The following is a 16,193-nucleotide window of genomic DNA, read 5'->3' as shown; positions in this document are numbered from 1 at the left end:
CGCTTCCGGCCACCGCAGCCTCGACCTGATGGGCTCCGGCGATCCTTCCGCCTCAGCCTTCCAAGTAGCTGGAATTATAGGCATGTGCTACCACGCCCGGATGATTTTTTGATTTATTGTAGAGATGAGGTCTCGCTGCCCAGGAGGGTCTTGAACCCCCGGGCTCAGGCAATCCACTCACCTCAGCCTCCCAAAGGCACGGGATTACAGGCTGAGCCACCGAGCCCGGCTTCACAGCTGCTCTTATTTATTTATTTATTTATTACTTTGAGTTGGAGTTTCACTCTGTTGCCCAGGCTGGAGTGCAGTGGCACGCTCACGGCCACCGCAGCCTCGGCCTGCTGGGCTCCAATGATCCTTCTGCCTCAACCTTCCAAGTAGCTGGAACTATAGGCATGCCCCACCACGCCTGCCTAATTTTTTGATTTATTGTAGAGATGAGGTCTCGCCAAGTTGCCCAGGTGGGTCTCGAACCTGTGGGCTCAGGCAGTCCTCTCGCCTCGGCCTCCCAAAGTGCTGGGATTATAGGCGGGAGCCACCGTGCCCGACCGCTCATTTTTATTTTTATTTTTTTGAGTCAGAGTCTCACTCTGGGGACTACAGGTGTGCACCACCATGTCTGACCCTCTGTTTCTATAGTATAGTTATTTTAATATTCTGAGCATCGTATTATAAAATTATCAGCTTACTTTGTAACCTTCTGTTATTGTGTCTGTGGAAATGGGCTTGTGACAAAGGGTCTGTGGATTTCAAGGGTTTGCCCAGGGCGCTTGTTGGGACTGTTCCTCTCCCTCCCCTCCCTCAAGGCAGTTCCCCAGCTGAGATAAGAATATCTACAAAGCCCTGGTTTCCTCCTGTAAAAGCAAGTGGCAAGCTCTCCAGGCTGCAGGAGGCTTTGTCTTTCTTTTTTGTTGTTGTTTTGAGTTGTGGTCTCACTCTGTCACCCAGGCTGGAGTGCAGTGGCATGCTCAGGGCCACTGCAGCCATGACCTGCCGGGCTCAAGCAATCCTTCTGCCTCAGCCTTCCAAGTATCTGGAACTACAGGCACGCGCCACCACGCCTGGCTAATTTTTTGGTTTATTGTAGAGATGAGGTCTCGCCAAGTTGCCCAGGTTGGTCTGGAACCCCTGGGCTTGGGAAATCCTCTCACCTCGGCCTCCCAAAACTGGGATTATAAATTTGGGTCACCGCACCCAGCCCATCTTATTTGTTTTGGCCTCAGTGTCTTAACTGGTACCATGTGGTGATGGTACCTGCCTTCCGGGGCAGCCATGTAAGTAAAGTGAGGTGATATGTGCCTGGCATAAACCTGACCTCTTTTTTTTTGAGTTGGAATCTCACTCTGTCGCCCAGACTAGAGTGCAGTGGCCGCTCCCAGCCACCGTAGCCTCAACCTGCTGGGCTCTGGCAATCCTTCTGCCTCAGCCTTCCAAGCAGCTGGAACTACAGGCGTGCGCTACCACGCCCAGCTAATTTTTTTTTTTATTTATTGTAGAGATGAGGTCTCGCCTACCCAGGCGGGTCTCGAACCCACGGGCTCAGTCAATCCACTCACCTCAGCCTCCCAAAGGCGCGGGATTACAGGCTGAGCCACCGAAGCCCGGCAAGCCTGGCCTCTTGCAGGCGTCCAAAACCCTCCGCACTACGTGGGGCCTACACCACTCTCCATGGCGTCTGCTGCTAAGGCATCTTCCCTCCAGCCCACACTGTGACTGTGCACAGATCCCTTGTGGCACCCAGGACTGTGGTCCCCTAGGAAAAGCCTCCAGGTTGGCTTTGCACAAACGTGCATCTTTAGGAAACCTTTGGCACTGCGGGGTCCCTATGCTTTAATTTTTTTGATCAAGTCTTCATGAAGTCCCTGTAACGCCCTTGCCAGTGATGCTTTCTTCTGAATTACCTTCCTTGCGAGTGTCCCAGGACTGCTGTAACAAATTGCCACTTGCTGAGTAGCTTAAGACCCCAGACACGTGTTACACATGTTCCCTCGCAGTTCTGGAGGCCAGAAGCTTGACTGACAGGCCCACAGTTCCTCCAGGGCGCCAGGGAGGAGTTTTCTCACCTCTCCCAGCTCCTAGGGATTGCCTGGCTCCATATCCTGGGCTTGTGGGAGTGTCACTCGATCCCTGCCTCTATTCTCCCCGGCCTGTCTTTGTGTTTATCTCTGTCCAAATTTCCCTTGATTTATAAGGACACCGGCTGTGGGAACAAGGCCCTCTTAATCCAGGACGACCTCATTGTCCTTTTTTTTTTTGAGTTGGAGTCTCACTCTGTCGCCCTGGCTGGAGGGCAGTGGCACACTCACGGCCACCACAGCCTCGACCTGCTGGGCTCAGACGATCCTTCCACCCCAGCCTTCCAAGTAGCTGGAACTACAGGCTTGTACCACCATGCCTGGCTAAATTTTTGATTTATTGTAAAGATGAGGTCTCGCCAAGTTGCCCAGGCTGATCTCAAGCCCGTGGGCTTGGCAAGCCTCTCACCTTCACCTTAGCCTCCCAAAGTGCTGGGATTATAGGCGTGAGCCACCACACCCAGCCTGTCATTTTTTAAATTTTAGAGTACACACGAGGATTTGCTATATAAGTAGGCTGTTCGCAGGTGGTATTTGGGCTTCTGGCAGGCCCTCTCTCCCCCAGTAGGGGGGCGGGTGCCTGGTGTGTTGCCATGTGTCCCCTCCCTCCCCCCCCAGAAGTGCCCAGCATCTGCCCACTCCACCCTCATGCTCCTGTGACCAGAGGAGCACGGCAGCCTCATGTTGACATCCGTGAAGAACCAATCTCCAAAGAAAATCATGTTCACGGGTGCCGAGGGTTAGGGCTTCAACTCATCTTTTGGGGGACACAGTTCAATCCCTGATGCTTGCTGTGTGACCGTCTGCACTTTGAGTACAGGCTTCTGAACAGATCTATGTGAAATTAAGTTATTCTGTGCAAGTCTTTCCTGTTTTCCTCTGGTTAATAATTTACTTTCACTGTAGTTTAAGAAAAAAGTTGTTTGGAAGTGTCTGGCTGCAGGAACCATGGTCTATGTTGGCTTATAAAAAGATGTACTCATGACCAAGGCAAGCACTTCAAGTACCTACGGAGGAGCAACGGTTAAAAGGGCAGGGATGCCATGAAAAGTGTGTTTACCGAGTTTATGGCTGGTATGAACTGGTCATTGGAGCTGAGAGAGCCGGGTGGAGCCATTTAGCAAGCAGAGCTCTGGCGTGGCCCGCAGGTCCTGGTGACCACGTCGGGAAGGCAGGGCAGACTCCCAGGGCATGGACGTGGCTGGCTGCTGCCTGTTCCTGCCGTGTGTCCGTGGGCCCCTGATGCCCACACCTCGAGTTGTGGTAGGTCCCAGCTCTCGGGGAAGGTTGTTTGGGGTGCGTGTGTGTCTGTCGTTCCAAGAAGACTCACAGTCCAGCTGCACTCCCAGGATCAACCCCGGGGAGATTTCAGAAGTACGTAGCCTTTTGGGGGGGGAAAGATGCAGTTTTAGAATATCCTTCAAAGTTTGCGGTTGTTTTTCAAGGAATCCAGCTGTCTTTTGCTGAAAATCAGGGTTTGAGTGTGAGCTTCATGCTGAAGTTTCCCCCATCCCTTCCTCTGCACTACTGCAGGGAGTATATAGACGTTTCGAGCTTAGGTATTACCCCCTTAACTAGTTTCTGCTATTTCTAGAACATTCGGTACCTTCTGAGGGAGTGTTTTCTCCTTTTATGTCTTCAGGAGAACTGTAAAAATACTGAATGTAGAACTGCCTTTTTCTGTTGATTTTTGTTTTTGAGTCGGGGTCTCACTCTGTTGCCCAGGCTGGAGTGCAGTGGCACGATCACAGCTCACTGCAACCGCTGGGCTCAGGTAAACCGAGTAGCTGCAACTACAGGCTCACGCCACCATGCCCCACAGATTTTTTGAGTGTGTGTGTGTGTGTGTGTGTGTGTGTGTGTGTGTGTGTGTGTGTGTAGAGACAAGGTCTCACTGTGTTGCCCAGGCTGATCTCGAACTCTGCAGTTCAAGCAGTCCTTGCATTATGGCTTCCCAAAGTGCTGGGATGACAGGCGTGAGCCTCCGTGCCCGGCCTTGCGGTTGGTTTTTATAGGCACTCTGCTGTGTGGACGCCAAGGCATGAGGAGTTAAAGGAATAATCCAGGCCCGGCCCCTGCCGGCTGCTGACCTGCTTTGGCACACCTGCCCGTGCCCAGCCTCCACCACTTCCCGGAGTGTTTCCTTATTTTTGGCCTCACTCAGGAGACGCAGGCTGCATGCTGGGTAAGGGCAGAGACAAAACAAACCAAGACCTCCCCACCCCCCAAAAAAACTAACTGAAAAACAAGCAAAACACATTGCCTGTACATTTGTGAACGGTTACACGACCCCTTGTCTGCGATTTTGCGTTTTTGTTTTCTAGCCCATTTCTGAACTTTTTATTCACAGGGTGATCTCGTGATTGGGTTTATTCTCACTGTGTACTTAAGTTGTCTGTGCCAGTTGACTCAGTAATTTTTTTTTTTAATTGATTGTAGAGCCGAGGTCTCGCCAAGTCACCCAGGCAGGTCTCGAACTCGTGGCCTCGGATAATTCTCTTGCCTCCTCCTCCTCCCAAAGTGCTGGGATGACAGACGTGAGCCGCCATGTCCGGCTTATTATTCACTTCTATTTTTATTTTATTTTAATTTGGGAGGGGTTGGTGTCTCACTCCATCGTCCAGGCTGGAGTGCAGTGGCATGTACACTCACGGCCACCCCAGCGTCGACCTGCTGGGCTCCTTCGATCATTCCACTTCAGCCTTCCAAATAGCTGGAACTACAGGCACGTGCTACCACGCCTGGCTAATTTTTTATTTATTGTAGAGACAAGGTCTCGCCAAGTTGCCCGGGCTGATCTTGAACCCGTGGACTCAGGCAATCCACTCATCTCAGCTTCCCAAAGTACTGGGATTACAGGCTGAGCCACTGAGTCCGGCCAATGATCTGTTTTTCATATGTAATGCAGAAAATAATATTGATTTTTTTTTCCCCCTTGATTTCTCTCATATTTCCTGGTGGTGATTTTGGGGAGGAAACACTTGTAACTACTTTCTTAGGCCTGTTCTCTGTGGGCCTGTGAATTAAACCGACAGTGGACAGATTAGCAAAAGAAAACAGGTGTTTATTTCTGTGTGTGTGTGCATGTGCATGCGTGTATGAGTTCACAGAAAAATGTGACTCCAGGAAGTGGTTAGAATTCAAGGCTAGGGTTGGATGTGGTGGCTCACCCTTGTCATCCCAGCACTTTGGGAGGCAGAGGCAAGAGGATTGTCTGATCCCAGGGGTTCAAGACCAGCCTGGGTAACTTGGGGAGACCTCGTCTCTACAATAAATTAAAAAAAAATTGGGATGTGGTGGTACGCCTGTTATTCCAGTTGCTTGGAAGGCTAAGGTGGAAGGATCATCTGAACTCAGCAGGACAAGGCCACGGTAGCTGTGAACGTGCCACTGCACTCCAGCCTGGGTAACAGAGAGAGACTCCAACTCAAGAAAAAAAAATACAGATAATTCAAGGCTCATGTGCTATACTAGTAGGGGAGGAAGTGGAGAGAAGGGAACTTTTAGGAAAAGTGAACAGGCTTTTAGGAACAGGTGAGAGGTGGGGTCATTTTGTGGTGATGTCTGTCTAGGTGTGGATTCTCCTGTCTTCCCTGGTTACAGGCAACTCCCAGGGGGGATTTGTGACAGCTGAGTTCTCTGGGAAGTATCTGCTTCTTGTCAGATGACAAAGTTCTACCAAGAAACTTATTCTCGGGTTGGTCACGGTGGCTCACACCAGCACTTTGGGAAAACGAAGTGAAAGGATGGCTTGAGCCCAGGGGTTCGAGACCAACCTAGACAACATAGCGAGACTCCTGTCTCTACAAAAACCTCAAAAAATTAGCTGGGTGTGGTGGCACATGCCTGTAGTCCCAGCTACTGGGGAGGGTGAGGTGGGAGGATCACCTGAGCTCAGCAGGTCGAGACTGCAGTTCTTCTAGCACACAAATAACTCTCCTAAACAAACAAGCAAAGCTAGAAAGTCGGGGGCGGGTGGGAGGACACGGAAACGCCAGTTCTCTCCCGACATCTTCCTGGCTGTCTGAGCTCACCTGACTTGTCGCCTTTGAAAAGGTTTTCACCGAGGAGCCCTGGAGGCGAGGACCGTCCCAGGAGGAGGAGAGCACGGAGGCGCAGAGGCTCACCCGGAGGACATGGGGCTCTGGGTGGCGGTCCAGGCCACGGCCACTCTCCGACTACGGCCAGCCGGCCAGCCGCAGTCTGTCCATCCCCGAAGACGCGGTTGCCGTGGATCCCCAGGAGGAGGAGGACTGTGTGGACGGGGACCCCCAGGCGGGCGAGACCTCCGGCGGCCCCGTGGGCCAGAATGCTCCCTCGGGCTGCCCCAGGGGGCCCCGGAGACGCCGCCCCATGTCGGTGATTGGTGGGGTCAGCTTCTATGGGAACAGCCAGATGGAAGAAATGGACACTCTACTGAGCCAAGTAAGAGTGGGGGCTTCCCGCAGCCCCCGGGATGTCCGGCCTGGCCCTGTCTGCTCTTAGCCAGACCTTCTCTCCTCTTCTTCCTCCTCCTCCTCCTTCCTTTGGGAGGGTACAGCCCCTGCTCTCCATCTCTCCTTCCTGACTCTGAAAACACATGTGAATTTGAACTAACTACCTGAACCTGGCACCTTCACTAACACTCCTCTTCTTCTGGAATCACAAATAAGATGTGTATGCCGCTGGCTTCTTAATCACCTGAGACCTGAACCAGGGGGAGGTGGCCGTGCCTATGAATGAGTTTCCTGGAAGAAGTAATTCCTAAAAAAGCAAGTGTTATCCTCTGCTGAGATGCAGAGATGAGAAGGAAATACCGAAGAAATCAATTTGATTGTTAGGAAATAAGGAAGCTTGTTTTTTATTGTTGATGTTTTGTTTTGTTTTTACCTTTTACTTACTTCTTACTTCCAAGTTGCAACTTTGCGAATGGTTTGACAGATTTTTTTCTTTTTTTTGAGTTGGAGTCTCCTTCTGTCACCCAGGCTGAAGTGTAGTGGCACGCTCACGGCCACCACAGCCTCAATCTGCTGGGTTCAGGCAATCCTTCAGCCTCAGCCTTCCAAGTAGCTGGAACTACAGGCGCATGCCCTGTAGTTACCACCATGCCTGGCTACATTTTATGATTTATTGTAGAGATGAGGTCTTACCAAGTTGCCCAGGCTGGTCTTGAACCTCTAGGGCTCAGGCAACCCTCTCGCCTCCACCTCCCAAGATGCTGGGATGACAGGTGTGAGCCATCGTGTCCAGCTGACAGTAGATTAAATGGATCCTGTCTATGTTTTAGTCACCTGACAAGGGCTTATCAGGTACTCAGTAGTTGAGGATAGGAAACATTCGATTAAAAGTCCTAGATGTCATGGCTCACACCTATAATCTCTACACTTTGGGAAGCCAAGGTGAGAGGATTGGCTGAGCCCACAGGTTCAAGACCAGCCTCGGCAACTTGGCAAGACTGCATCTCTACAATAATAAAAAAAAAAAAAATTAGCCAGGCATGGTGGTGCATGCCTGTAGTACCAGCTACTTGGAAAGCTGAGGTGGAAGGATCTCTTGAGACCAGTAGGTCAAGGCTGCAGTGGCTGTGAGCGTGTCTGGGTGACAGAGTGAGACTCCAACTCAAAAAAAAACAAATCCAAAAAAACTATTGTTTAATTGAATTGAGTTGAATTTTTAAGGTAAAAAATAATAAATTGAAGAATACCATGAAATCTCTAAGAATCTTTTAAGATGCTTCACCTGCTGGGAAGTAATTCTGAACTGAAGCAAGCTGTCATCTGTTTTAACTGGAAACACACTCCAGGGAAGAGCTGAATTGCTTAGAAATCATTCCATTTCAGAGTACCAAAAAGGAGTGGAGTAATCTTCTGCACTGTAATGTAACTTAAGGAGTTGGGTGGGAAATCCTAAGAAAACCTAAGGAATTGTAAAAAAGAAATGCATGTATTACATTTTAAAAATAAAGAAGAGTTGCCGGGCGCAGTGGCTCATGCATACAATCCCAGCACTTTGGAGGTTGGAGGTGAGAGGATTGTCTGAGCCCACGGGTTTGAGAGCAGCCTGGGTAACTTGGCCAGACCTCGTCTCTACAATAAATCAAAAAACTAGCCGGGCGTGGTGGTATATGCCTGTGGTTCTAGCTTCTGGGAAGGCTGAGGTGGAAAGATTGCCTGAGCCCAGCGGGTGGAGGCTGCAGTGGCTGTGAGCGTGCCCCTGCACTCCAGCCTGGGCAACAGAGTGAGACTCCGACTCAGAAAAAATAAAAAAGAATGATGATCACCTGAGCCCAGCAGTTTGAGGCTGCAGTGGCCATGAGCAATGTGCCACTGTACACCAGTGTGGGCCACAGATTGAGACTCTGACTCACAAATAAATAAATAAATAAATAATAAAATAAAATAAAGAAAAAAGAATGCCTAAGGAATACATGAACCAAAGGGCCTTCGATGCGTGGTTACAAAAACTGTTCTAATGGAAAACCAGAGGGACTTTTTTTTTTGAGTCAGAGTCTTGCTCTGTTGCTCAGGCTGGAGCATAGTGGCACAGTCATGGCTCTCTGCAGCCTCAACCTTCTGGGCTCAAGTGATCTTCCCACCTTGATCTCCGGAGTAGCTGGAACTACAGGTGTAAGCTGCCGTACCTAGCTGATTTTTTTTTTTTGAGTTGGGAGTATTACTCTGTCACCCAGACTGGAGGGCAGTGGCATGCCCCTGGCCACTGCAGCCTTGACCTGCCGGACCCAAGCTATCCTTCCCCCTCAGCCTTCCAAGTAGCTGGAACTACAGGCACATGCCACCATGCTCAGCTAACTTTTTTATTTATTACAGAGATGAGGTCTCACCAAGTTGCCAGGGCTGGTCTCGAACCCATAGGCTCAGGCAGTCCTCTCACCTCGGCCTCCCAAAGTGCTGGGATTATAGGCGTGAGCCACTGCTCCCGGCCATTGGCTGATTTTTTAAAAGATTTTTGTAGAGACGAGGTCTTCCTATGTTGCCCAGACTGATCTCAACCTCCTGGCCTCAGGTGATCCTTCCACCTCAAGCATGAGGCCTTTGCACCCGGCCAGAAGGACATTATGGACAGGTCTGGAGAGAGCTAGGTAAACTCGTGGAAAACCAGCTCTTCTGTTAAATGAAGCTCAGCCCTGGTGCTAGTGTAAGTACATGGGAGCTATTTTCAGGTCCACCACCCGTCCAGGGTGGCGGTGCCAGGCTCTGTGGAGGCCCTGCGGGGAGGCCTGCAGTGCAGGGCCGAGGGCCCTGTCCTCGCCTCTGCAGACGCCGCTCCTGGGAAGGTGCCTCTGACCCTCGCCACCTCCCTAAACCAGCCTCTCGTCTTCTCAGGCCTCTGCCCCACCAGTGGCGCCTGGCATGTGGCCGGCAGACGTGGCCAGCCTCCGCGAGGCGGACTCGGTGGATGCACGGTGCTGCTGAGGCTGTGGGCGGCAGCACATCTGTGGCTGCTCCGAGGTGTCAGCATGGGGTGTCGCTCGCAGGCCTGCCACTTCCTGGCCCCTCACCGCTCCGCTTCCTTTGCAGCCGGCTGCCAGGCCGCCCCTGCCGGCACACCAGGTGCCGCCCTACAAGGCCGTGTCCGCCCGCTTCCGGCCCTTCGCACTGTCCCAGAGCACCCCCATCGGGCTGGACCGCGTGGGACGCCGGCGACAGATGAGAGCGTCCAACGGTGAGTCCCTGCCCCGGTCAGGCTGCTGGGAGCTGTGTCCTGGGGTATCATGTCCCGGGAGTTATCTCTTGGGGAGTTGTGTCCTGGGAAGCCGTGTCCTGGAGAGGCGTGTCCTGAGAGCCATGTCCTGGGAGCTGTGTCCTGGGGTGCCATGTTCTGGGAGGCATGTCCTAGGGAGCTGTGTCCCAGGGAGTCGTGTCTGGGAGCTGTGTCCAGGGAGCTGTGTTCTGGGAGCCGTGTCCTGGGGAGCCGTATCCCAGGATGTCGTGTCCTGGGAACTGTCTCTTGGGAAGCCATGTCCCAGGGAGTGGTGTCCCAGGGAGTCATGTCTAGGAGCTGTGTCCTGAGAGCTATGTCCTGGGAAGCCATGTTCCAGGGTGTCATGTCCCAGGAGCTATCTCTTGGGGAACCATGTCCTGGGAGCTGTGTCCTGGGAAGCTGTGTCCTAGGAGTCGTGTCCTGGGAGCTGTGTCCTGGGAGCCATATCCTGGGGAGTCGGATCCTGAGAACCGTGTCCTGGGAGCTATGTCCCAGGGAGTTGTGTCCCAGGGAGTTGTGTCTGGGAGCTGTGTTCCAGGAGCTGTGTCCTGGGAACCGTGTCCTGGGAGCCATGTCCCGGGGAACCATGTTCCGGGGAGTCGCGTCCCAGGGAGGCGTGTCTAGGAGCCGTGTCCTGGGAGCCGTGTCCTGGGGTGCCATGTTCTGGGAGCCATATCCTGAGGAGGCGTGTCCAGGAGCCCTGTCCTGGGGTGCCATTCTCTGTGAGCCATGTCCTGGGAGTCGTATCCTGAGAGATGTGTCCTGGGGTGCTGTGTTCTGGGAGCTGTGTCCCGGGGAGTCATGTCCCGGGGAGTTGTGTCCCAGGAGCTATCTCTTGAGGAGCTGTGTCCCGGGGAGTCATGTCCTGGGAGCCGTGTCCTGAGAGCTGTGTCCTGGGAGCCGTGTCCTGGAAAGCCATGTCCTGGGTGCTGTGTCATGGGAGCATGTCCTGGGAGTTGTGTCCTGGGGATCTGTGTCCTGGGTTGCCATGACCAACCTGGAGAGCTATCTCGTGGCCTGTTGGCAGTCGCCCTGGGGTGCTTCCCTCCAGCCAAGGCGCCGTGTGTCTTGGGTGGGGCCGGCTCATCTTGGGGGAAGGATGGTCCCCTGCTGGCCAGGTAGGTACTCTGCGTGCCATCAGTGGCCCCTAGTGGGAGCAGCTTGCTTCTCATGTGAAGTCTGTGTCCCGCACCCTTGCCATGGAGGTCCCTACAGAACCAAGTCCCAGGCTAGGAGTCCGAGCTTGGGGTCGGCAGGGTGGTTCCTTCCTGGGGCAGGACAGGACAGCCTCTGTCTGCACGGCTGGGAGCCTGCGTTCCTGGCTGGTTGCCATGTCACCTCATGGCCATCCCATCCACCCGTCCGCACGGTGTCACTCCTGACCATGCCATCCATCCAGCGTCACCCTCATGGCCATGCCGTCTGCCCGGCATCACTCATGGCGTCCTGTCTACCCAGCGTTCTCCTGTGTGCATATCTATGCCTCTGTGTCCACATCTCCCCTGCATGAGGACTCCAGTCTTCCCGGACTTGGGCCCACCCCCATGACCCCGTCTTAACTTGATCATCTAAAGGCAGCTCTTCCAAATACAGTCACACTCTGGTCCTGAGGGTTAGGACTTCATCACCGTCTGGGGGACATCATGCAGACACGACCGTCACTGGGTGCTGCTCTCTGTCTTTAAGAGCAGGTAGAGATGAGACGTGTTCAGGGTGGTGGGACACAGAAGACGCCCCCTCCAGCCCCACACACGGCTTACCTCTTGCTTTCTGTGACTCACTGGGTCACCCAGGCTGGAGTGCAGTGGCACGATCACTGAAGCCTCCACCTCCTGGGTTCAGGCGATCCTCCCGCCTCAGCCTCCCAAGTAGCTGAGGCTTCAGGCACCACCACTCCTGGCGATTCTTCTATTTTCTATTTTTTGTAGAGACAAGGTCTCTTGTCTGCATTGCCCACTCCCGGGCTCCAGTGATCCTCCCACCTGGGCCTCCCAAAGGGCTGGGATTATAGGCATGAACCACCATCGCTGGCCTGTAGTTTTAATTTGGTGGTTCCTTTGCTGAAAAACAACAGAAACTAACTCTGTTAACTCCAGCTTAAGCAAAAAGGGAATTTATTGGAAGGGGGCCAGGTGCTCCCAGCATTGGTGGATGATTGGGGAGCCAAGCTGGCCTGTGGACAGTCATCAGGGCTGCTCCTGGGAGCAAGGAACCACAGGAGGCCGTGGGACAGAAGACTGGCCTCGGCACCTCCCAGGATGAGGCCAGCCTTTCCTTCTGCCACTCACCCCGGAGTCAAGGTTTTCAGGATGGAGGACCCAAGGCTCCAAGCTTGGGTGACGCATCTGCCACCTGGTGGCGCTGGCATAGAAGGACTGGGCACCTCCAAGGATTCCTTGCCTTGGGTATGTGGAGGCAGGTGCATGGGTAGAGCCTGGGGACGGTGGAGGGCAGGTGGTTCTGTCAAGAGAGCTCCGGAGAGATTAGAAACAGGGCTAGATCCTGGACAGGTCCGACATGTGTTCATTCATGCTTTCATTCATTTATTCAGTAGCCATCAAGGGCTCACCATGGACCAGGTGACAGCCTCGAACGGAACAAAGCCCTTTCAGTATCTTGCCTTCCAGTGAGAGGATAATACATGGACAAGTACATGGTTCACAGAGCAAGTAGTGCCATCAAGACAAACACAAGTTGGGTGTGGTGGCTCACGCCTGTAATCCCAGCACTTTGGGAGGCGGAGGCGAGAGGATTGCCTGAGCCCACAGGTTCGAGACCAGCCTGGGCAACACGACAAGACCTCCTCTGTACAATAAATCAAAAAATTAGTCAGGTGCAGTGGCACACACCTGTAGTTCCAGCTACTTGGAAGACTGAGTTGGAGGGATCACCTGAGCCCAGCAGGTCAAGGGTGCCGTGGTCATGAGTGTGCCACTGCACTCCAGTCTGGGCGACAAAATGAGACTCCAACTAAAAAAAAAAGACAAACACAGCCAGGAGAGGCGTTGTTCACACACAGTGCATCCCCTCCCTGCATGACTGGGTCTGCTCTGACACCCCAGAGCTTGGCGGTCACAGCAAACAGCTTTGAGGCTAGGGCCTTCGGTGATCGCCTTCCTTCTCCAGTTCTCTCGTGGTGCCTCCTCCTTACTGATGACCTGAGGTCAATTTGAGCCACAGACCCAGCCATAGTGGAAGACTGAGGGGGAGGAAGCAGAGAGGGTGGGATTCAGCTGAGATGAAAGCCTCACAAAAATGTGCGCTTCTCAGTGCAAGCATGGTGGCTCACACCTGTAATCCCAGCACTATGGGAGGCCAGGGCAGGAGAATCACAGGAGGCCAGGAGTTCAAGACCAGCCTGGGCAACATAGCAAGACCTCATTTCTACAAGAAATTAGAAAATTAGCCAGTGTGGTGGTACATGCCTGTAGTCCCAGCTACTCGGGAGGCTGAGGTGGGAGGATCGCCTGAGCCCAGCAGGTTGAGACTGGTGGCCATGAGCCTGCAAGCCTGGGCGACAGAGTGAGACCCCCGACTCCAAAGTGTACATCTCAGCACTCCGACAGATTCCGTAAGTCAACAGATAGGATCTTCTGAGGCCCCAGTGACAGTGACAGCTCAGGAGGTGGCTGGGATCATGTGAGCAGGGAGAAGCAGGAGGGGGTGGTTGCCTCCCAAGGAGTGATGCTGGAGGGGAACCTTGCCAGGTGGGTGGGCAGCAGCCAGGTGGAGATGGAGGGAGGAGACACCCTGGCGGAGGGCGTTGCAGGTGCCCAGAGACAGACGGCGGGAGTGTGACGTGCAGGGCTTCGGCGAGGAGGCCAGAGCGACCGCGCCTCAGGGGATGGAAGAGGACACTGGTGGGCAGTGACTGGAAAGGGCACTTCAGGGCTTGAGGGGTGCTGGGTTGGCCTCTGTGTGACGCAAAGCCCCCCGCAGGGGAGTAGAGCATCCTGATCGACTCCAGGGAGGCAGGGAAGCTGGAGAAGCCGGGGAAGGGAGGCTCATTCAGAGGCCGTTGCCTGAGTCCAGCTGAGAACCAGTGGTGGCAGCGACCCCAGAGCCACCCCCGTCCCCTGGCGCGCGTTGAACGTTGAAGTTAAAAAGCCCACGTCGGGGGGCCGGCCGTGACCCCAGAGGAAACGCTCCTCCTTGGGGGCCCAGGTTCAGTTTCGACAGAGCAGAGTTCCTGGGTGGGAAGAGGACATGTCGCAAGGGCCCCTTGAGTCACCCCCAGAAGCAGCTTCTGTGTCAGCCTCGGTTTCCGGTTGTGGCCTCTGGCCGTGGTGAGCCATCCCCCCGCATCCAGTCCCTGGCTCCAACCCTGCATCCTATCCTGGCAGCGTGGCGGCCCTAGACTGCCCGTGGGACCCACGGGACGCCATCTTTATGGGGCCATGTGGGGGGATGCGGTCTCATGCTTCCTTCCTGGGAGTCCTGAGAGATGCCAGGACAGGGACGGCGCAGGGATGTCCCCGGGTCTGGGGAACCTGGAAGTGGAAGAGGACAGACCCCAGCCCGGGACAGGGACAGGGCAGGAGTGTTCCCAGATCCGGAGGGCCCGTTAGGGAAGGAGGACAGACCCCAGCCCAGCTGGCAAGCTCTTGCCAGAGGAGCAGGTCTCACCCCTCCATTACAGAAGGCCTCACTGTAATCAGCTTTCCACAGCCGCTGCCTGGGCCCTTCAGAGAACCGTGTCATTAGGCTTTTCAGGGAAGGCCAGGCTTCTTGTGGTCTAGCCCAGCTCGGCCTCCATGGCCTTCTGCTTTTTCACGTTCTTTATTTTTGTTGAGCCCACCGAGCCGGCAGAAGGTGACTCGGCAGCATGTCCACGTGATTATTGTTATGATTTAGAGACAGGAACTTTCCCTTTCCCCCAGGCTGGAGTGCAGTCATGGCAGCCTTGATCTCCTGGGCTCAAGCGATCCTCCACCCCAGCCTCCCGAGTGACTGGGACTACAGGCACAAGCCACCGCACCCAGCTAATTTTTTTTCTATTTTTTACAGAGGTTGGGTCTTGAGATGTTGGCCAGACTGGTCTCAAACTCCTGGCCTCAAAGGATTCTCCCGCCTCTGCCTTCCAAAGTGCTGGGCTCACGGGCGAGAGCCACCATGCCTGGCCCACAAGATTATTTGTTTGTCTGCTTTTGAGTCAGGGTCTCCCTCTGTCACCCAGACTGGAGTGTAGTGAGTGGTAGGATCACAGCTCACCACAGCCTCGACCTCCTGGGTTCAGACAATCCTCCCACCTCAGTATCCTGAGTAGCTGGGACTGCAGGCGCACACCACCACACCTGGCTAATTTTTTCTATTTTTCGCAGAGCTGCGGTCTTGAGATGTTGCCCAGGGTGGTCTTGAGATCTTGGCCTCAAGCACTCCTCCAGCTTTGGCCTCCCCAAGTGCTGAAACTACAGGTGTGAGCCGCCACGCTGGGCCCACAGGATTTGTTTTTGTTTTTTGAGTCAAAGTCTCACTCTGTCGTCCAGGCTGGAGTGCAGTGGCACGCTCACGGCCACCGCAGACTCGACCTGCTGGGCACACCTTCCAAGTAGCTGGAACTACACGCGTGTGCCACCACGCCTGGCTAACTTTTTTTTTTAATATTGTGGAGACAAGGTCTCACCAAGTTGCCCAAGCTAGTCTCGAACCCCTGGCCATCCTCTCAGCTCAACCTCGCAAAGTGCTGGGATTAGAGCCACCGCGCCCGGTCTCACGTGATCATTAAACAGCTTCTTTTGCAGGGAGAATTCCCACAGGGCTGAGTGTATTCTGACAGACCCAGCCCTACCCTTCCCCGGCTTGCTCTTCTCCCTTCCCTCTAGGCCCTGCAGCACCGGAACGTGAATCTGCACAAGGAGAGCCTCCTGAGGCCATCTCTCCTCCCCTCAGAAAGGACGACGAAGGGCGGGTGCAAGGGCTCCACCTGTGATCCCAGCACTCTGGGAGGCCAAGGTGGGAGGATCACTTGAGGCCAAGAGTTTGAGACCAGCCTGGGCAATAGAGTGAGGCCCTCCCCCCCATCTCTAAAAGAAATAAAGAAAGGAAAAAGGAAAGGGTTAGAAAGACAGTTGCTCCATTTTGGCCCACCTCTGGCATTTCAGTTGGGCAGCCTGGAATGCCTTCCTTTCCCTGCTCTAAGGGATGCAGGCTTACATATCAGCGAAGCTTTTGACTAGATTGAACCCACAGATGGATGCCAACATACCAGCTGTAAAAAGGTTATTTTGAGGCTGGGTGTGGTGGCTGACGCCTGTCATCCCAACACTTTGGGAGGCTGAGGCCAGAGGATTGCCTGAGCCTAGGGCTTTGAGACCAGCCCAGGCAACTTGGCGAGACCTCGTCTGTCTCTACAATAAATCAAAAACGTTACCCAGGTGTGGTGGCGCACACCTGTGATTTCAGCAACTTGGGAGGCTG

At 54.0% G+C, this 16,193-nt stretch overlaps 1 protein-coding gene across 1 annotated transcript in view; it reads left to right on the top strand.

Moving 5' to 3' along the window:
- The window catches only part of SPATA13 (spermatogenesis associated 13), a 66,858-nt gene that overhangs the window by 12,162 nt on the left and 38,503 nt on the right, over positions 1-16,193 (top strand). Inside the window, 2 exon segments of the mRNA XM_008060026.1 lie at positions 6,132-6,500; positions 9,593-9,737. Of these exon segments, the coding sequence (XP_008058217.1) occupies positions 6,132-6,500; positions 9,593-9,737 (514 nt within the window).

Source organism: Carlito syrichta, unplaced genomic scaffold (genome assembly GCF_000164805.1).
Source record: "Carlito syrichta isolate Samal-C Ts95f unplaced genomic scaffold, Tarsius_syrichta-2.0.1 Scaffold304477, whole genome shotgun sequence".
In the NCBI taxonomy this organism is placed as follows: Eukaryota; Metazoa; Chordata; class Mammalia; order Primates; family Tarsiidae; genus Carlito; species Carlito syrichta.
Note: the sequence above shows the minus strand (reverse complement) of the source record. Positions and strands in the feature narration are given on the sequence as shown.